At 44.4% G+C, this 20,661-nt stretch overlaps 2 protein-coding genes across 4 annotated transcripts in view; one reads left to right on the top strand and one right to left on the bottom strand.

Annotated features, from left to right (window-relative positions):
- The first annotated feature begins 540 nt into the window (after nucleotides 1–540).
- Nucleotides 541–5,336, top strand: LOC143005323 (uncharacterized). 2 transcript variants are annotated; one of them, XM_076156664.1, is made up of 8 exons: nucleotides 541–621; nucleotides 918–966; nucleotides 1,083–1,151; nucleotides 1,814–2,024; nucleotides 2,128–2,315; nucleotides 2,654–3,844; nucleotides 3,941–4,158; nucleotides 4,270–5,336. In XM_076156664.1, exons 2-8 carry the CDS (start codon nucleotides 934–936, stop codon nucleotides 4,337–4,339), a joined length of 1,980 nt encoding a protein of 659 aa, XP_076012779.1. In that variant the 5' UTR covers nucleotides 541–621; nucleotides 918–933; the 3' UTR covers nucleotides 4,340–5,336. The 2 variants fall into 2 exon arrangements, with proteins under 2 accessions (XP_076012779.1, XP_076012778.1); XM_076156663.1 differs by having other exon boundaries at nucleotides 2,651–3,844.
- Nucleotides 5,337–6,141: 805 nt separating this feature from the next.
- LOC143005322 (low-density lipoprotein receptor-related protein 1-like) overlaps nucleotides 6,142–20,661 on the bottom strand; it is a 77,826-nt gene continuing 63,306 nt past the window's right edge. For both annotated transcript variants that reach the window (XM_076156661.1, XM_076156662.1), the window contains exons 52-89: nucleotides 20,482–20,610; nucleotides 20,209–20,331; nucleotides 19,967–20,107; nucleotides 19,526–19,713; nucleotides 19,250–19,433; nucleotides 19,084–19,169; nucleotides 18,863–18,982; nucleotides 18,574–18,761; nucleotides 18,056–18,261; nucleotides 17,775–17,963; nucleotides 17,521–17,669; nucleotides 17,326–17,419; nucleotides 17,101–17,217; nucleotides 16,897–17,016; nucleotides 16,114–16,236; nucleotides 15,858–15,983; nucleotides 15,645–15,761; nucleotides 14,849–14,955; nucleotides 14,629–14,761; nucleotides 14,395–14,517; nucleotides 14,179–14,301; nucleotides 13,561–13,698; nucleotides 13,328–13,465; nucleotides 13,132–13,251; nucleotides 12,731–12,993; nucleotides 12,449–12,630; nucleotides 12,019–12,125; nucleotides 11,797–11,916; nucleotides 11,527–11,703; nucleotides 10,908–11,048; nucleotides 10,649–10,822; nucleotides 10,361–10,522; nucleotides 9,789–9,972; nucleotides 9,590–9,697; nucleotides 9,057–9,130; nucleotides 8,868–8,961; nucleotides 7,733–7,877; nucleotides 6,142–7,427 (exon numbers count right to left, since the gene is read on the bottom strand). In XM_076156661.1, the coding sequence (XP_076012776.1) occupies nucleotides 7,287–7,427; nucleotides 7,733–7,877; nucleotides 8,868–8,961; nucleotides 9,057–9,130; nucleotides 9,590–9,697; nucleotides 9,789–9,972; nucleotides 10,361–10,522; nucleotides 10,649–10,822; nucleotides 10,908–11,048; nucleotides 11,527–11,703; nucleotides 11,797–11,916; nucleotides 12,019–12,125; nucleotides 12,449–12,630; nucleotides 12,731–12,993; nucleotides 13,132–13,251; nucleotides 13,328–13,465; nucleotides 13,561–13,698; nucleotides 14,179–14,301; nucleotides 14,395–14,517; nucleotides 14,629–14,761; nucleotides 14,849–14,955; nucleotides 15,645–15,761; nucleotides 15,858–15,983; nucleotides 16,114–16,236; nucleotides 16,897–17,016; nucleotides 17,101–17,217; nucleotides 17,326–17,419; nucleotides 17,521–17,669; nucleotides 17,775–17,963; nucleotides 18,056–18,261; nucleotides 18,574–18,761; nucleotides 18,863–18,982; nucleotides 19,084–19,169; nucleotides 19,250–19,433; nucleotides 19,526–19,713; nucleotides 19,967–20,107; nucleotides 20,209–20,331; nucleotides 20,482–20,610 (5,354 nt within the window). In that variant the 3' untranslated portion in view covers nucleotides 6,142–7,286. The remainder of the gene's footprint in view (nucleotides 7,428–7,732; nucleotides 7,878–8,867; nucleotides 8,962–9,056; nucleotides 9,131–9,589; nucleotides 9,698–9,788; nucleotides 9,973–10,360; nucleotides 10,523–10,648; nucleotides 10,823–10,907; nucleotides 11,049–11,526; nucleotides 11,704–11,796; nucleotides 11,917–12,018; nucleotides 12,126–12,448; nucleotides 12,631–12,730; nucleotides 12,994–13,131; nucleotides 13,252–13,327; nucleotides 13,466–13,560; nucleotides 13,699–14,178; nucleotides 14,302–14,394; nucleotides 14,518–14,628; nucleotides 14,762–14,848; nucleotides 14,956–15,644; nucleotides 15,762–15,857; nucleotides 15,984–16,113; nucleotides 16,237–16,896; nucleotides 17,017–17,100; nucleotides 17,218–17,325; nucleotides 17,420–17,520; nucleotides 17,670–17,774; nucleotides 17,964–18,055; nucleotides 18,262–18,573; nucleotides 18,762–18,862; nucleotides 18,983–19,083; nucleotides 19,170–19,249; nucleotides 19,434–19,525; nucleotides 19,714–19,966; nucleotides 20,108–20,208; nucleotides 20,332–20,481; nucleotides 20,611–20,661) is intronic.

The following is a 20,661-nucleotide window of genomic DNA, read 5'->3' as shown; positions in this document are numbered from 1 at the left end:
ATATAAAAGTGACATCATGTTGTATGTGTTAGTGTGGATGACATCACTGTTCTAACGATGTGACATCAATTGGTGGTTTGCTGATATCACTATTGTATATTTAAGTAACTGTAGAGCCTGATTAGACAGAAACAATACAGTCTTTAGATTGTATGGTTAAAATTTTAATTTAGTTTTTCGATTTAACCATTTTAAAGAACGTTAGGTAGCGCCTGACAAACGGTTTACCCAAGAAATGACACATCTACTGAAGGAGAAACCGGAAATGCCACTAAGGTAAACACAACAATACTACACACCATAGTACAGAGACAGTAAATAAAAGGTAGCCTGCGGAATAACTACAACTCAGTTCAAGTGATGATTTTCTGTTGATTTCGATGACTTAGATGTTGTTTGGGACACATTCAATGAGTCATTAACGCAGCAGAAACGCAAGAAATTCCGTTGAATTAAAACCTCATTCCGCGAAGAATTAATCCTTATTTGCAAAACATTGATTTAAGAAAGAAGTGTTTGTCCGTCCCACGGTGACGTCACACTGCTTATCGTGAGGACACTTTCACTTTCACTAAGCAGGAAACGAACATTTCAACTGCAGGCGAAGAGGCGAGGACACGCGTAAGTTTCGTGTTTTACTCTTAAGTGTGTACTTAACAACATTCCCGTCAGAACCATCGAACCTTTTCTCGCTCGTTAGATAAGGGGTCAAAGGTAATGAAGTTATATCTGCGCATTTATGTAATCGAAAGTAAAATGCAGCCATGATATTGATTTCAGGACGCTGTGGCGAGTTTGACACGTAGTTCGTGTGCGTGGTTTGCTATATAATCGAACAATCGAAATAAAAGACTGGTTAATCCGATCCGTGATATTGGTTCAGATCGCTGTAAACTGATATATGTTATGTCTAAAAGGAGGAGGACTGTCAAAATGGCGAACCAGGATGAAGGGGAACCCATGGATGTAGGTTTAACTTCTGAACTGTGATCAAAAATACAGCACCTACAGAATGTTGTGATGAAATCTAAAAGTTTGGAAGAAACCATGGCTTTGTTGCGTTTTGCTTGTTTTTACTGCAGTGTTCAGGCAATGATGATACTCAGCAACCTGCCACAACCGCCAACGATCCCACTGCTGAACAAACTGAGGTAACTCAAGAAACTATAGATGTACTTATTATGACATCATCAGGGTGTGTGTGTGTGTGTGTGTGTGTCTCTGTGTGTGTGTGTCTCTGTGTGTGTGTTGACGCAGGCGACTTGCTTGGGCCTCCTGTAGGCCTCTTATTTGTTTTTTTGCAAATTGGAAAGTGAAACAATGTGATGGTGGCAGAAGTTCAGTATTGTTTTCACTGTACAAGGCCAACACCCTATAACCACCTTATATATGTCCAGTTGTTCTCAATATGTTCTTCACGTCCCACTCATTGTACAGATGACCGGATAGTTCAGCGAGGAGTCAAAACAAATGAAGTTGAGGGAAATTGTGGCAAATTATTCAAGTAACCAAAGGGGTCTCATGAGAATATACGTTGTTTTCCATTTTAATTCTTTTTTCAGCTAAGAACTGGACTTTTTAGTAACATTTTCAGCTCATAATTACCAAAACCAAATCAAAAGGCTGGCGATCCACTGGTTTCTCCATGAGGTCAACAGTCCAACTGCTACATTCTTAATAAACAGGAAACATGTTTAATATGGCAAAAACGTTATGAGTTGCAAAATGTCATATTATTCTCAGACCTCATTTGTATGCCACTGATGATCCTGTGTAACAAAATGCCCTTAATGTGTTTGTAATATGTCTTTAGGCTCAGATGAGTGTGGCAGGGCCCACAGATGAAGCTCATTTTGGTGTCTGTGTAAAGTGGCCTGGAGATAAGCCGCCGCAGAAATGCAAAACGCATCTGCAGCTCTCGCTTCAGTTCTGGTCCAACAAAAACTGCCAGCAAACAGACTGCAATGTCCTTCACGTCTCACCAGATGGCGGAAAAGCTATAGTAAAGATTAACCCTGCTTCAGGTGCAGTATGGATCATTTAATGTTCATTGTAATAACAAACGTTTTCGGCAGGTTACTGTAAAATTCAGTGAAAATTAATGGAGTGTTTGTCTTCTGTTTTAAGCCCGGAGAGAGTTTCAGAAACTAAGTGGACCAATCATTAACAAAAAGGATCAGAGTCAAGTCACCATCGTGTCTGTTCATCCGCTAAGCCAGCCGTTGACATGCATGTTAGACTGGGAATCAGCCTGTGCTTCAGCCTGTGCAGCACCGATGGATGAACTCACTCCACTGCCTTCACCAGCACAAGATGTATGTACACTTATTTACTTATTTTCACAATCCCCTCACATTAAAACAGAAAGCTTCAGAAAGGGAATTCCCAGCTTCTTAAAGGAACTCTGTGTATAAGACATCAAAAGTGTGTTACTTCAAGCTCTCCAACCCTTTTTGTGAATTCACCAATCTCATATTCTTGGAGTGGCATTAATCTATCTATCTATCTCCAACACCACATGTGACCCTTGTGATGTCATTGAGGTTTTGTCAAGACATTTTCACTCCAGTAAATTGATCTGATATATATGATTTAGGGAGCATTTAAGGATGTACTGTTTGTAAATTGAAACATCTTATAATTTCTCCAGCAGGAGGCAGAGCTGATGAAACCACAGGGTGCTGCAAATGCTACAGTAGAAGAAGGTGACTTTGTTTATGTCCCTGTGAGCCCTCTATGGTATGTGACCCAGGTCTACAGAGAGGAACTGAGCCGCATAGAGGAAGTACACGGAGTCAAATACAATGCTCAAGTGAAGGTTTCCTTTGAAGTGAATCAGAAAGATGGAGATAAAAAAAAGGCCCTCAGTGAATTCACAGACCTGGTCCAGAAGTGCTGCGGCGAGTCCAGTGTCTTCAGTGTTCCGCTCAAGGATGCACATCCTGAGGACTGGAAGGAACCCCTGCAGATGATCCAGAAAAAGGAAAACAAGCTCTTCCTGTCTATGTCCTCTGAGGAAATCATTGTACGCGGGCCGAGTAAAAGTCAAGAGGCCCTGCTCAGGTCCCTCAATGTTACCACAAACGCCAACAAATCTGTGTGCCAGTCAGGATGGGGGTCTGACGCCGCCTCTCCCGTTGTTGTGATGGTCACCAAAGACCCTCTTGTTGATGCTGGTCTCACCATGGATGAAGGCCACTGGAAGATGATGACCACTTCCCCGTCTCCAAAAATTGCTGCTATCAAAAGTAAGTTTGGTGTGGACTTCAAGGAATCGCACGTCTCTCAGGGGAAAATCAATGTGAAAGTCTGCTCCACAAATGCAGAGTCCCCCTCCATGTTGAGCCACGCTCTCAGGTCCCTTCTTCGTCTCTATCAGAGGGCTGTAACATCACCCAGGAACATCAGGCTGGGCGCCAATGGGGGAAGTGGAGAAGTAAATGGGGGTGCAGGAAACTCTCTGCGTCATGGCTTTGAAGCAGAAGGGAAATATGTCACCATGGGAAACCGGCAGACAAGTTATCCCCAAGTTCCCATGGAAGGGGGCGCTACAGGAGGAAATTCTATGGGAGAGAACAGTGAAGAGACTTGTTCAATATGCATAGATACGTTTACCAATAAGGTAAAGCTTGCATGTAACCACGAGTTTTGCGCTGAGTGTCTGAAACAGGCCAAGAATGCGTCGGGACCCATCTGTCCTCTGTGTAAATTCGTCTTTGGTAAGATGGAGGGAAACCAGCCTGATGGAAGAATGCAAGTCCTCACTTCTGTCCTTCACCTCGATGGATTCCCAAACTGTGGCTCAATAATCATCACCTATGATATCTATGATGGAAAACAGACGGTAAACATTATCATTTATATCAATATTTAGCAGTCCAGTCTGTTGGTTGTGTATGCTGGTGTCACCTGTTGCCCTCTTTTACCTTTATTCTTGCAGGAGAAACACCCACACCCTGGAAAATCCTTTCATGGTTTTCGCAGAACCGCATATCTACCAAACAACAAGGAAGGCAACGAGGTGCTGCAGCTGTTGAAGAAAGCTTTTGACCAGAGGCTGATATTCACTATTGGAACCTCCAGAACCAGTGGACTAGACGATCAAGTGACCTGGAATGACATTCACCATAAAACCTCAACTACTGGAGGGCCAAACAGGTACAGTAGCCAAATATAAATAATTTTTATTTATATTTGGTAATTTTCTTTTACATAGCATATACATACACAGCCTGGCTACACATTAACCAAAGCTGTGTCCTTCTACAGTTTTGGATACCCTGATCCTAACTACCTGATGAGGGTGAAGGAGGAGCTGAAGGCCAAAGGCATCATGTGAGGATTTCATGTTAAGAACCTAGACGAGTTTTGGCTGCAATTAGAATACTGCACACAATTTGGAAATGATTAGGGCTGGGCAAGTTAACGCTTTATTATCGCGTTAACACATGTATTAATAAACAGCGACAATTATTTACTTCTGCATTAAATGACGGCCTGATGAGCCTCCCTCAAAATGCACCATCACAAGAAGAATACACGAGTATCTTTAAAATAAAAGTGCACAATGTACTACTTTTGAATTCATTATTGAATTTTGTGCATAACAACACGATTAATTGCGATAAAGCACAGAAAATCAAGCGCTTAATCGCTTATAAACTTTAATCGTTACCCAGCACTAGAAAGTAAACATTAAAATGATCACTTACTGGCACATAATCTACTCAAATCAGTGGTCCAGCAGTATCTCGTCTTCATACGAATTTCCTTATTTTCACAAGTTAATATATCATTTTTGGGTGAAGCATGTTTTACGTTTTTGTTGATTTAAGTCTCATTTCAGAATTAGGATTGAGAAAATGAAAACAAACTGTTGATGCGAATTGAATTTACACGGTGGAAGAAAGGTAAAAAAAATAGCAAAGGATTTCTTAATTCATGGAAGGTGTAGTGATGTTACAGGTGTTCTGTGTTAATGAGTTAATGGCTTTATTTTTTCACTGACATATTTTAGATTTTTGTCACAACAAATTCCACTCATAAATCTACTTTGTATCTTGTAGACATGATGGTATTTACAGGATGTGAATGTTTACCCAATCATCAATAAAGGAAGAAAAGACAAAATCCACGGTGTTTTGTTTTCTGTACAATTTTTAAAATTTTATTTATAACAATATCTGTTATTTAGTTTGTAAAGTACTCCAGCAAAAATTAAACATTGTTCTCTTTCCAGAAGAAAGTCTGAGCCTCCATGCATTGTGTACTATAAAAGCTATGTGTCATTTGTCATTAAAAAGGACTAATCAAAAACAATTCAGACAATTCATGTATGATTTTGCAAAAATGACCTTAAGGTAAAATGATTGTACTTCTCTCTCAATTAAAGACAAAACATACAACAGCATAAATCAAAAGATAACACTTGTGGACAGGTAAGCAAAATAAAGGCTTGTTATTGGAGTTACATTAACGATCGGTGTTACTTTTCACATGCAGTAAGATATGGCTGACACATTTCTGACAAGCAGCATTTTGGGACAAGAGGCTGAGCATAAAGACATGTCAGAGCGACCAGAATGGCAGCATTAGCAGCAGCAGGGCACACAGAGGAGGAACAGATATCAGGAACAGGCGGAAATGTTAAAAAGGACCACAAAAGAAATGAATGCATTTAAGACCGCGTCATCCTCTAATAAATCAACTGGACGGGAGAAATGAAAAAGACCAAACTCAAACCCTTTTCTCCTCCTGCTATTACTGTAACCGCAGCCTTCCTCCTCTTCAGCCTGAGGAAGACTCCTGCACCAGCCGAACAAAGGGTGCCCACTTCATCCGTCGTGCAGTGTTCTGGTGCGGCCCTGTCACGGCTAGTGCTGACCCTGCTGTGATGTTGGACGTACATGCACAGCCCCGCTGCTCACCCACAGACGCCATCATTACCTCCAGCAAACAGGTTGCGTCTCACTTGTTTCCACCAGTTGGTTTGTTATGAACTGATCTAAATGAAACATGGTGGGAGGGTGCAGGGGCAGATCCCATGGAAGAACTTGCTAGATTCTGGCACCAATCAGTCTCCAGGGGCAGATCCAAGAATAAAAATATTGTTTTGTCAGTTTCTTTTTAAAAGTAACACACCAGCCTCAATTTCTTAAAAATCTGACGTATCAATGAGTGCAATTTGGTCCAGATCGAAATAAAACTAAAACACTTAACAATTTGTCAGTTTCTCATGACAAATAAAGCTACTAGTACTTCTTTTAAGGACAACTCGGTGCCCTAAAGAGTGTGAAGGCTGTGCCCTCACATCCCCAGACCCTGGCCTGCTCTATGCAGAATTTAACCACTGAAGCGTGTTAAGTATTACAAAACAGATTTTAAGAGGACAATGCACATTTTGTCCAGGCTTGTTCGGCCTCGGCCACTATGAATCTGCGGTTCTCACCCATCATTCACTCGGGAATGTTTAACCCATTACCAACGTCCTCATTCTCCATCCAAACACACATTAAAAAGCCTCTCATCCTCCATTTCAACACAGGGGCTCTACACGTCACAGGATGTGATAAAAAAAACAAGCACACCCTCTTTACATCTTACGGTACACAGCCTACAGTATACATTTGACCGTAAAATATGAATTCTGTGCAAGGAAGAAAACAATCATTTCATGAACATTGTTCTCTGAGAAAGTTATGTGGAAATACTGAAGTGGCCATCCGGTATCGACATTTGACATGTGCTATACACAAACGGTGCTATCGTAAATCTTTCTCACACAATCTCGCCAACAAACTCGTCAAGACAACATATGTACCGATTTATAAAACTTTGAGTTTGCCTTTCCCGCTCAAAGTCAAACACAAACAACAAACAAGTTGGCACTGGTGAAATGGAACAATGTTTTCTCTATACAATTCATACAAAAATAAAAAATTAAAATTGCTCCAATGATAGCATCTATTCTTTTGATTTTCTTGTTTCCATTTCATTTTGCACAGAGGTAGTGGCTATTTAGGTAAAGGGGATGGGACAAGTGTAAATTAAAAATCTCTCATAGAAAATGTATTTCATTTTTGACCAGAGGAATCTCAAAAGAACAAAATATAATACTGCAATCACATACAAAAGTAGTCCTTCATTTTTGTACATTTTATACAGTGTTCACACTTTTTATCAATTTTCTCTCACGTGTTTTTATCCATTTTTTTTTCTTTTTTGTTAAAAGGCAAAAAGAGGGGTGTGTGTGTTTGGAATAGTGCGACCCGAGCCGCCGGACAGTCTTATGCCAGGGGGTCCACCAGGGGCTCCTCGTCTCCACGGGAAAGCAGCTCCTTCTTCTCGTCTGTGCTGGCCAGAGAGTTGCGACTGTTGTGAGCTCCCATGTACAAAGTGGCGTAGACCGGGTTTGTGAAGTTGGTCGGCTGAGAGAGAGAAAGAGGGTTAAGAACCAAAACGCTTTCTTTATTTTTAATATATATATCATTTCAATCAAAAAGAGGGGCTTCACATAAGACTGGGGACATCAGACACACTGCTTCTATCACCTCCACCGAAAAGAAACGACAAAGATGATGTCCATGCATGATAAATCTTACTTAACATCACCAAATTCAAGTAAATGATAATAAAAGTCTGGCTTTATATTGGCGACACTCTGATGACTTTGGCCTTGGGTTTGCGGTCATAAACTGGACGCTTAAATGAGAGCATTGGGTTGAGTATCTACCTTGTCTGGGTCCAGGGTAAAGTCTGCATCTAGCAGCTCCCCGGCATCGTCATCGGGCTCACCCTCGTAGATCTTGTAGGCAGGGTTCCCGATTTCCACATTCATGGCGCCATTGGTCATCCTTTGGTGCTGGAAGCCCTTGGCCCTACACAAAATATGAAAGCCTTAGTCAACATTACACATCTAGGTTACAGGAGCCTAAACAGTACAAGCAAGCACACAGCCGTGTTATGTTGTGAGAAAGGAGGGAGGAGGCAGTTCATGACTCTCCCCACCATCCAGGCTGAGGGAACTAAGACAACACAGGCATCTACACAAACCCAGCATTCATGGAGCCCGGCGCAGATCCAGACAGAGGGTCTGGATACAGGGCTGGCTCTATGCACTGACCTTGCAAACACGGCTACATCGGACATCAAAAGTTACAGACAAAACTCTCAATGCCGTCAACTATTTGCATCAAACGCTGGATTTCTAATGTTGCATTTTCCAATCTGAGCTTGGAAGAATGCTGCAACAGTATCCATCTGGCACCACAAAACAAACCACAGCACAATACAGTACAACATGGCACCATACGATGAAAGATCCACACGGGCAACCACTCAGGGACGACACAGAGACAGATCTACTCAAAGCATATGTTCAATAGATCTGCCCGGGAGCCCCTGAAGGGGTGGACTGTCTGTCTGAATGGGGCAGAGGAACATCTGCAAATGGAGCCTTTAAACTAGAGAGATTACAATAAGGCGCTACAGCTCAGATAATCCAGAGAGAATGGAGCAACATTCAACACAGGACCAAACACTGCACAGCAACCAAGACTCATGGATGACAGAAAGAGAGAGAGCAAGACTGAGAGAGCATAAGGATGCAGATTTAGACGGAGGATGAAGGGACAGTGAGACCCTGGCAACCGTTACCGCAAGCGCCTGGAGCCGGTTTTGCGGGGCCGGCTAGACCTGAGGAGCAGAAGAGACGCCATTACAGAGATCAGAGTGGAGAGAAGTGTGGACAGAAAGAAAAGAATGACGGAAGGAGGGAGAAAGAGAGAGAGAAACGGGAGAAAATGAGGGAGTTAAAAAGCAAATAGAGGTCTCTGCTGTCTGTCTCCTTCTGTTGGACGAGGACTCACCCTCTCATCCTTCTCCTGTACCAGAACAACGCTCCGACAGCCAACAGGATCAACAGCAACAGCAGCAACACTGGGACGACTATGGAGGCTGTGCCTGAACACACACCAGAATATAGACACATCATTATAATGTCTTCTTAATTCTATCTGAATCCTGCATGTTGTGTCACAGACTGCATGGTGACTTACGTCCGCCCGTCTCTGTGGAGTCTTGGCTGGTTGCCACTGCCTCACAGCGATGTCCTGTCCAACCAGGCGAACATCTGCACACACCAAGAGAAGATAATGAGATTCACATGCCATGATACACAGATGTATTCCAATTTGAAGCGACCTGCCTGCGTTTTTTACAGAACTTCATGATTTTCAGGACATTTACGCTTGAACTGACATCTTTTCAGGTACATTGTCGCATTCTGGAGATCTTTGCTTTTCATCTAGCAGGTCAATAGCCTGTAGAATGGACCGCTACAAAGTCATGTATTTCTTCATTATTGCTTTCTGAGGCAACGTTGAACATATTTGTATCCAACCAAACTCATTACTTGTTCTCTTTGAATCGTGTTCTGGAGATCTATAGTGGCCAATGCTACAAACTTTGGACCTGGAAAGTGAGCAGCAAATATCTCCAGATAGCTAGGACTTGAAATCGCATGAAAATCATTTTGAAACTTGCTGTCGTATCACTTAATTGTGACCAATATGTGTGCCACTCTGATCACCTGCACTCTGGAAGGTGAGTGAGAGGGTTAATGGAGCACTGTCCATTGGCACAGTACTCGTTGGTATCACATGAGTAGCAGCTGGGCTGGACTCGGCCATTGGTGCAGCTACGGAAAACAAAATATATGAGTCATGTCACATTGTGGTTGACAACTTTTGTTTGCATGTACGTTGGTGCGTGTGTGTCTGTGTACTTACATGCAGGTGACGTCTCCTGTAGGCTGGAAGCTGTTAGTGGGGATGCACTTCCCATCACGGCAGTAGTGACACTTGTCAATCTCACATTTGCTGCCCATGTACTGAGGCAGACAGCGGCACAGTTTGGAGCCGTCGGCGCTCTGCAGACACGTTCCTCTGTTCAGACAGTGGCCCTCACAGCCACCTGCTCACACACACACACACACACACAAAACCAGTGAGGACTCTGTATTGACGTTGAAGTTTTTTTTCCCATCTTAATTTGTTTTGAATTTAATATTATCCTCAAATCTTCAATTTAATGTCTGTTTAGTTTTAAACTTTTGACCATTGCTAGTTTAGTTTTTTATTTCTAGTTTTATTTTTAAAAAAAATTTGTTTTAGCTCTTATTAACAAAATGCTTCTGTTGGAGTTTTACTTTCAGTAACATTAAGAGCTAAACTGGGCTTTGAGTTTGCAAATGTAACGGTACAGTCATGTTTGTATGTGAGCGCTCGGCTGCAGAATTCACTTAAATATTGAAACTAAAGAAAGAGTCGCATTTGATTCTTGCCAGGTGAGGAAAACTTACTGTACTGGCACTGGTCTCCCAGGAACTCAGAGGGGCAGTGACAGGTTGCTTGGTTACCGGCGCTGACAGTACAGTTTCCTCCATTCTTGCAGTAATCCTTACAGGTGGGCACATTACAGTTTGGACCCGTAAACCCTGTCAGGCATCGACATGTTGGAGAGCCTGTGGATGGAAAGACAAGTTAAGGGATGAAAGCCTGTGAGGACATATGTAATATTTGTATGAGACAGTCCGCCTGTTATGGTTATATAAGGGAGGAGGCGGGGTGGTGGAATGTCATCATCCTACCTGTAGGGGACGGTGTGCATGTGCCTCCATTCTTGCAATAGTCTCTGCACTGGTCGATCTCACATCGGTCTCCTCCGTAATTTGGCTGGCAGCGACATTTGGGCTGCTTGTGGGCGTTCAGGAAACAGCTTCCTCCATTCAAACACTGCACAATGCAGGGGCCACTGGGGGGCGCTGTAGGGCGTTTGAAACATTTTTTATGTCAACATGTCGCCCTCTGTCTGCATGTAGTGTATGTCCGTCGGTCTTATCTACTCACAGATAGGAGAAAGCGTGGGGGTAGGCAACTCCACACATGTGCCGTTGTCCAGTGTTCGTCCGTTGGGACAAGTACACACAGGTCCACTGGGGCTGAGCAGACACAGCCATTCACATTTCTTCCTGTCACATGGATTAGTCACTGAGAGAGAGAGAGAGAGAGAGAGAGAGAATAATGTGAAATGTCTGTCAAATCACTCCTCTCTACTTTAACAACTGGAAGAGGCTGTTAATAGTTTAAAAAATGTGCTTCCATTACTGCAATTACATTGCGATTACATTGCCCTTTTCCAGCACTACAAACCTTAAATTCTCTCTTCTTGAATGTCATCCTTTTAATGGAGGCCATTTTTGGTCACTTTTATTTCAACATTATTTCAGTTTAGTTTTAGCTTCACAAGGTTTCAACTGTCTATTGTCATTTATCTCTGGTGAGCTCCATCATTAAGCTTTTATTTGATTAAGTTTAAGGTCAGAAAAAACTGCAAAAAAAGTTAAGAATAGTGGTAAAAATAAAATAATAAGTTTTCAGTTTTGCTATGTCAATTGCTAACTTCAGCTTTTATGGCTCATTTTCATTTTAGTTTGAATGTTTCAGGAGTTGTGTCCGTCACACTCACTCTCAGGCTGCTTGTATCGGTGGTACAGCACGATGTCTGTGGCGTGGTTCATTCCTGTGGTCAAGTTCTCAATGGGACCTTTGCCGAACTTATTGACTCGGAAGACATAGTTGTTGATGTAGGTGACGCCGTAGATGTAGTCCTCAAACACGTCAATGCTGAAGGGGTGGTGGATCTCTGCAGGAACAAAGTGTACATCAAACACTGGATACGAGCGAGCTGGCTTGGATTCTACATGAACCGTCACAAAGCGAGTTTGTGCCACTCAACTGTTCTTAATACTGTTTACAGCCACCACTGCATCACTGCCGTTCAGCCTCACACTGCCGATCACGGAGAGTTTAGCGTCGGCCCAGTACAGACGCTCATTGAAGTAATCCACCGCCAGACCTGGAGACAGAGAGAAGTATTCAGTCAAAGTCAGGCATCTTAAACACTACACAGGACTGAAAGAGACTGAAGGAGAAGAGGAAGTGTGTGTGTCTGCTTTACCAGTTGGCCACTGGATGTTTTCTTCTATTAAAGTCTCTCTCATGGTTCCGTCCATGGCTGCTGTTTCGATCTTGGGGTGGTTCCCCCAGTCTGCCCAGTACATTTTCCTATTCAAAGAAGTAAACGCATGAGCACAACTTTGTTCCCCTATTTATCATAATTACATCTGAAGTGTTTTTGTCATTTTCCGCACTGCAGTCCTTCACAACCTTAGTATTATAAGGTTCAATGCCTCTGACCCATTTTGCAGTGCAGGGCTTTACAATTTGGCCTCTCCATCCAGCTAAACTCTTAAATACAAAAACAACCCCGCAAACACATAAAACATCCCTCACTGACTAAGTTTACGTGCTCAACTAATTTCTGTCCAAAATGCCAGAGTTTCTCATACTGAAGTCACACATTGAGTCTGACCCTGAACCCAGCTCACCCTCTTTGGGGGTCGACAACAATGGCGTAAGGCTCATCGATCATGCCAGAGATGAGGGTTTTGCGGTGACGTCCTCCGCTTATCTGGGCCACCTCGATGACGTCTCGACCAGAGTCCGTCCAGTACAAGTTCCCTGCCACCCAGTCTACTGCGATTCCACGGGGCATCTTCAGATCTGGGATCTAAACAAAGAAACTCAATTAAAACACCAGTGTAGCCCACACACACTTGCTTCACCTGTCTTGCGTAATACCATTTACACACACAAGTGCGTGTACTTACCTCCAGGTTCATCACCCTGGAGTCACTCTGGCGGCGGTCTCGGTTGTTATTAAGCGAGGAGGGGAACGGGAATTCATAGGAGGAAATGCGTCCTGTGTGCCAGTTAGTCCAGTAGATGCGGTTGGTCTTCACGTGCAGGTCCATGGCGTCGATGCGCACGTTGGCATCTCCTTGGAAGACCTGCTCGTAGCGCCAGTTTGGCATGCCAGGGTCCAGGCTGCGGATCTCGTTGTCGTCGGCAATGTAGAGCACCTGCCTCAGAGCTGTGAGGAAGAGGAGACGCACGGGGAGTAAGGGTGGGAAAGGGTGATATGAGGCGTAAGGCGGTACATCACTTATCAATTCATATTGTATATTAATAGACAAACAGGAACTATGGAGGTTATGTTAGAGGTACTCACCATCAGCCTTGCAGGTATCATTGATTCTGGTGAAGTACATGTGGCAGCTGCACTTGTAGGAACCCTTGGTGTTGTTGCAGATGTGGGAACACACGCCAAACTGCTTACACTCGTTGGTATCTGTCGAGCACAAGCAGCACGTTACACACAGGCACTGTCTCGTAGAGCAGTTAGCGGCTCTGAAAAGATGCCGCACCTTCGCATCTGTTCTGTCCTTTATTCTGGAAGCCCGGCTTGCAGGAGCAGAAGGAGTCTGTGCCGTTCACCACGCAGTGCGCCTCGTCCCCGTCTCCACACACCGTCCTGTTGCTGCGGCAGTCGTTCAGCACCGTGTCTGGATGGAAACAGGCAGCGGGTGAGCATGCGGAGAGCGCGTAGGTGTGAAACTGTCGACAGCTGTGGCAAATATATACGGCGACACGAACGCACCTTTCTTGTTGCAGCTGATTTCGTCTGAGCCGTATTCCTCGCAGTCGTTGAAGTAGTTGCAGCGCAGGACGGAGTTGATGCAGCGGCCGTTGGAGCACTGGAACTCCTCCTTATGACACGTTGTGGCAGGAGGCGCCTCTGATGATACAGGAGAACCACAGAGGTCAATCACTTAACCATCATACAATATGTAAAAGACAAACTGTGATCTAAATACATTTTCTGATGAGAACATGTTTATGGCTGTGTTTGTCTGTTAGCAGGATGATGGATTTCAGTGAAATTTGGGAAGAAGCCATTACATTGTGGTATCGGTCAGTCTGATGGTTGTGCTGTAAATCACTTTTTGAACTATATAACTTCTCCACCATAAGTAATAAATCTAAGTTGAAAGTTCTCCTCCTATACTTTTTGGGTCAGATGTCAAAAAGTTTAATATGCATCACGTCTGGACAAAGCTGAACGAAAGTTGTATCTTTCTTTCTTTTTTTATATCTCCACTACAGTTTTCCTACAATTGGCTACCAAAGTTAAGTGGGCGTGGCTCATTCTTCCAGTTACCTCATCAAACTCTTTTAAATCATTTCAATATTGACCGACCAATAATAGTAAAGTTACCGCAGTTGAGTTCATCGCTGTTGTCCCCGCAGTTGTTGACCCCATCACAGCGTTTGGATACCGGCAGACACACGCGGTCGTTACGACAGCGGAATTGTCTCGTGGGGGGGCACTGGAATTTAACTGGCGGGCGGACAGAGACAGAGAGAGAGATGTTAAGGACGGAGAGAGATCTTGAGGTGTACTGTCATTAAGTCGAGGCGCAGCTGTTCTCACCACACTCCTCTGGGTTCTCATCAGAGTTGTCTCCACAGTCGTCCTCGCCGTCACACTTCCAGCCCAGGGGCTTGCAGAGAGTATTGTTACACTGGAACTCATCGAGTGGACAGTGTCTACCCACTGAGAGGAAAAGGGAGATGAATAAATTATACCACATATATTCACATAGATGTAAGTGTTAAAGCCAATGTTATTTAAGTAGTTTGTGTAGAATTAGTGTTTATTTCTTACCACCACTATCACATTTCTCCTCGTCACTGCCATCCATGCAATCAGCATCCGCGTCACACCGCCAGCGTATAGGGATGCAATGACCATTTTTGCACTGGAATTGGTCACTGTCACACTTCACATCACAGCCATTCTACACCACAACAATTACGTCCATTAGGCGCTACAACTGCAGTGGCAAATAGCAAAAGTCAATCAAGACAAGAGAATGAGGCGCTACCTCGTCTGAACCGTCAGCGCAGTCGTGGTCCCCGTCGCACTTCCATCGCCCAGCGATGCATCGGCCGTTTGTACAGGAGAACTCACTCTCTGAGCACTGGCGAGGCACTGGGGACAGAGGGGAGAGAAGGTTAGGAGGGGGAGAGAGAGGAAACTTAAGGGAAAACGGAGAGCAGGGTCAAGGTAAAGAGCAGGGAGAGGGCTTTCGAAATCAAGAATGGCAGAGAAAGGTGGGAGCAGAGCAGATTGCAAAAAGACTCTTCAGAGCAAGATATAATACAACAACAAAATGAGGCTGATAACTCATATCACAGGATCGACAGCAGTGAGGGGTGTTCAACTTACATATGGAGGATCTGGATAAACTAGGAGGATTAAAAAGGAAAGGAAGAGCTCACAGAAGACAAAACAAGCCGGGGCGGGAGGGGGAGGGGCACACACTGAGAATATCGAGTTGTGGATGGTTGTGTTGCAACCGTGAAAACACCTACCTCTGGTTCACACCGACAGGCCAGAGATGCAAAACAGACATGAGATGATGTGAGATGTGCAAATGGACACAGGACTGATCAATGCAAAAAGAAACACAAGTCTCAACCATCGCGTGCACACTCCAGTACAGATAACAGACAAATCGACACGCCGGAAGGGAGAATCGTTAAAACTGTTGCGTCTGAGGAGTGTGTATGTTCACAGCAGATCATGTGTAATAACACAACATCACTTTTTTCATGCCAGTGGGTGTGACTGTGTGAGCAAGCTGTGTCCCTAATAAAGACAGCAAACAGGGAACTTACCACATTTGTCCTCATCTGAGTTGTCACCGCAGTCATTGTCATAGTCGCATTGCCAGCGTCCAGGCACACATCGATTGTTCTTACAGCGGAACTGGTACGGCTCGCACGTCCGCTCATCTGACCATCAAACACAAACAGCAAGCACACGTGTGTACATACTTCTCTTGTCCAATCTCTACTTTACACATCCCTCTTCCCTCATTGTTTCCTTACCACACTCCGCCTTTGGTTCATCTGAGGCGTCTCCGCAGTCGTCCTCTCCGTCGCACTTCCAGCGTGCCGGGATGCAGCGACCAGAGTCCTTGCAACGGAACTCGCCTGGACCGCACATCAGCTGAGCTGGAAGCACAGAGGGTTGAAACGGTTAGAAGCATGTGGCAGGGGACTGACTCCATCAAAATATCTCGGTTACATTGGTGAGGTCATTAAATAGTCCAAGGATGGTGATCTGTTCATAAAGCGCGCTTACTGCAGTTGCCAGGTTCATCAGATCCGTCCACACAGTCGTTGTCCCTGTCACACACCCACACCCGTGGGATGCAGCGCTTGGTGATGGCACACTGGAACTGGTTGGGAGCACAAGTCACCTCCGCTGCAAAGGAGACGGACACATTATACCGCATCCCGACACTACATCTCAACTGCATAACACACTGTAAACAAAGAGAAAAGGCTGCCTAATGACATCCTTTAAGTTCCATAGTGAGGCTATGAAGCTGCGATCTTAATACCAATCCAAAAATTTGAAAGACTGATCAAACACGACAGTATATTGAGGATTCTGCTATTCTTAGAGGACTGCAGCTTGGGGGACTGAAATGTAAATTCTGACCTCAGGATTACATTAGAGCAGAGTTAACAGAATCAGTCAAATCCCCCTGAGTTTTTCCTCTGGTTTACTCAGCAAACATCATGGTAATCAGGCTATTCCATTATCTTGTGCACAAGATGTTGGATTATGTTTAAGTGTAAGAGTGACATTATTGGCTAATGACATTAACACATACTGTGAGAGTTAATTATGTTCATGTTAAGTATGGAGATAGAAGATTGGAATCAGTCAAATTAACACACTCTTTTCATGGGAATTATTAATATGTTAACCCAAACTTTTCTTGTGTACACTGCTGACTACATGGGGTGTAACTAGAAGAAAGGTAAGGTTGGACTAAGATTGTTTGGAGAGAGTTTCGCCAACATCGCCATCCTTATCAGGGTCGTGGAACTAGAAGAACATTGCAATAAGACTCACGACAGTCCTTCTCATCTTCTCCCTCTCCGCAGTTGTCCTGTCCATTGCAACGGAAGATGCCCGGTATGCAGCGGCTGGGGTGGGTACATTTAAACTGACTGGGCAGGCACACATGGATGTCTAGATACACAAATACAATAACGTTTTAATATAGGGAGAACTATGTAAAACTGATGTGATATAAACACGTGTCGGTGCATGTACCGCAATTGGCCTCATCAGAGTTGTCTTGGCAGTCATTGTCTCCATCGCATATGTAGGCTGGATTGGTACAGATGCCGGTGCCACACTGGAACTGGCCTGGCCTGCACTTAAACTCAGCTTCAACAAATAACACAACACATTACCAGCCAGAAAACAAAAGAAAACAAAAGATTCTAACAAGTAATAAATGATGAAGATTACTGTGCGGCTTCACTCATCACTTACGGCATTCTGCAGGCTCATCTGACCGGTCCCCACAGTCATCCTCAGTGTCACACTTCCACCAGAATGGAATGCACTTGTCGTTTTTGCACACAAACTGACCGGATAGAAAATGAAGACAATGGCTTATCATTCTTATTTATTTTATTTTATGACATATAATCTGTAAAGTAAAGGCAAACATCTTAGCTGCCTCACCTGACTTGCAGTGCAGTTTGATAAGCACTGTTTGCCATCAGCCGCAAGGTAAAAGTTAGTGGGACAGGCACACTTGTACCCGCCTCCGGGTGAAAGCAGACACAGATTACTGCATCCTCCGTTGTTGTCTTGGCACGGGTGGCCTTCCACTGAAAATCAAGGAGAGAACACAGGCGGAAAAGAGGATCAGGAGGGCACAAGGACACGGATGAGATGACACATATAGCAGCAGGTAACAAGGGAGTTGGTCATACCCTCAGGCTGGCGGTAGGGGTGGTAGATATGAACGTCCATGGGCCTGTGCAAGGTACTGATCAGCATGGTCTTATTGGCTCCCAGGGTCTTGTGAGCTCTGTTGATGGACTTTGTTTCCCAGTCTGTCCAGTAGATGTACTCTTCAAACAGAGTCATCGCAAAGATGTGGGGGATGTCCTGAGTCAGAACTGCAGAGGTGCGAGCACAAAGACAGACAAGTTAATAAGAATAAGAAGAAAGAAGACAAATGTGTGTGCGTGTCTGTGTTTGTCTATGTTACCTATATGCCTGTTGGTTCCGTCCAGGCTGGCAAATGCGATGTAATCCTCCCTGGCATCGGCCCAGTAGATGCGGTCGTTGATAAAGTCCAGAGTCAGGCCGTTGGGCCAGGTGATCTTGTCCTCAACAATGACACTCCTGTTGTTGCCATCCATCCCGACCCTGCCGATGTGAGGGTTGTCGCCCCAGTCTGACCAGTACAGGTACCTGTCAGGGACGTGTTGCATTAGATTCATTGCTCATGACAAATCAGACCTTGAACAGACTGAGGGAACAAAGTCAATATGTCAAGTGTGTGTTTTAGGTATGATTCTTTAGGTATGATTACTTTGTTTGGCACTGACCAAGATAAAAAAAATGCAATGTGGTTCAATACCGAGTTTCTTTAAAAACATTAACATGTTCCCGTTTTAAGTTGTAAAGCAGCATATGACATGTAAGTTTGAGTCTTGACATCAAATATTTTTTGCCCCAATTCATTGTTAATCTCAAATCCTCATCGTGTCACGTCATTCTCACCCGTAGCGAACATCCACAGCCACAGCACGCGGCTCCCTCAGGCCATTGTTGACCAGAACTGTCCGGTAGGCTCCATTCAGCTTCGATACTTCAATAGTGTCCCGTCCCTTGTCGCACCAGTACAGGTTTCCTCCCACCCAGTCGACAGCGAGGCCGTCTGGGTTGCTTAGTGATGTGCGATGAAGGACCTAAGAAATGATGAAATACTTAAGATTTATCACTGTACTGTTTTTCAATTTGCATATTATTAAGTGCATTTCATTGTCCTCTCTCTTGCTGCCAAGCTGACCTGAACGTCGCTGCCATTGATGTGCATACGTCTGATCATACTGCCCTGGGTGGTCACATCTGTCCAGTAGATCATCTGCTGCCGGTAGTCAAAGTCCAAAGCCACAGCGTTGTTCAAACCCTGTCAAATCACAGCAATTGAAGGAAAACAAAAACATTAATTGCAAAATGGATCAAATCCAAATGAATTACAAAGTCACATTAACCTTCCTCAAATCTAACCTGTTTGAGCAGTGTGTAGTTGGAGCCGTCCAAGTTAAGCTTCCTCAGGTAGTATCGGTTGGCAAAGATGAGGAAGGGTTCCTCGTCTACAGGACACAAGACATTACATATGAGTGGACACAGACCTGAAAGTAAGCACTCCTATTTAAGCTGTGGCGTTTCGTACCAGAGGTGGATTTGCATATCGTGGGGTTTTCAGGGCTGAGCATGAAACCCTCCACGCACAAACAATGGAAGCTGCCGTGCGTGTTGATGCAACGCTGAGTGCAGGGATAGGTGGTCGCGCACTCGTCTATGTCCACACACGTCTTCCCATCATCTTTCAGACGGAAGCCGGGGTGGCATCGGCACTGTGAAAAGGTAAGACGCACAACAATTGAGGTTAAAGAAGACTACAGCTGGGTCACACAGCTTGAATCAGTGTTTCAGGTCGCTCTCCTACCTTGAAGCCTATTTTCAGGTCTTCACAGAGCTGCGAGCAGCCGCTCAGTTTGCTGTTCAGGCACTCGTTAATAAAGCAGTTGAGCTCGTCGGAGCCATCGCCGCAGTCGTCCTTATGGTCACAAAGCAATGTGTCGTTGACGCAGTTTCCATTGTTGCAGGCATGCGCCGTGTCATTGCATTTCTTCTCTGCTTCGGCGAGAAGAGAGAAAAAAAGACAAGGTGAAAAAGAGAAGGAAGAGAGAATGTCTGAAAATGTCAGGGTGACATTGTTTTCAGAGCAGAAGCAGCAGTGAAATTCTTGCCCTCTGCAGGCTGTTCTGCTGGCTGTACTATTTGTTTGTCCTTTATGCTGTCTGTATACATTTCTGAACATTAAATGTTAACTTTCTGGATAAATTGGACACATTTACATCACAATGATACCAAGTGTGCTTCTGACCTGGGCCATTGCAGTGTGGGTTCTTGGGGGCTTCGTCCGAGCGGTCGTGGCAGTCGAAATCTCCATCACACTCCCACGAGCTCTGGATGAGGCAGCGGCCATTGGCGCAGCGGAACTCGTTGGGTCCACACGTCGGATACTCTGCGGCACAGGAACAGCGCGACAGTAAGTCATAAGACGGTAAGATCATCATCAGAGTAGAGCTGTAATTCCCCCATCAGCCATAACAAATGTCCACTCACCACACTCCAGCGACTCATCCGAGCCATCGCTGCAGTCGTTGTCATGGTCACACACAAAGTGTTTGGGGATACACTGTCTGTTCTGGCACATGAACTCATTGCTGCTGCATGTGTTGTTGAATACTGAGACACAAAATGGATAAAAGATGATAATAATGAAAAACATCATAATACAACGAGAAATTGCTGAAATTAATGAGATTTATGTTCTGCCTTTGCCTGTTGCATTTTTTCCTGATTTCAAAACATTTTTTACTCTATTCCTGCACTCACCACAGCCAGCTTTCACACTCTCGTCGGCCCCATCAGGACAGTCTTTGTCCCCATCACACTTCCAGCGCTGAGGGATGCACATGTGGGACCCAGGACACTGGAAGGCCTCAGGACTGCAAGTTTTTGTCTCTGTGATGGAAGGAAGTTATTGATAGTTTGGACACAATGAATCGTAACGTG

Source organism: Genypterus blacodes, unplaced genomic scaffold (assembly GCF_046128005.1).
Source record: "Genypterus blacodes isolate CSIRO-AG114 ecotype Tasmania unplaced genomic scaffold, CSIRO-AGI_Gbla_v1 ptg000070l_1, whole genome shotgun sequence".
In the NCBI taxonomy this organism is placed as follows: domain Eukaryota; kingdom Metazoa; phylum Chordata; class Actinopteri; order Ophidiiformes; family Ophidiidae; genus Genypterus; species Genypterus blacodes.
This window is presented reverse-complemented; position numbering and strand designations above follow the sequence as displayed.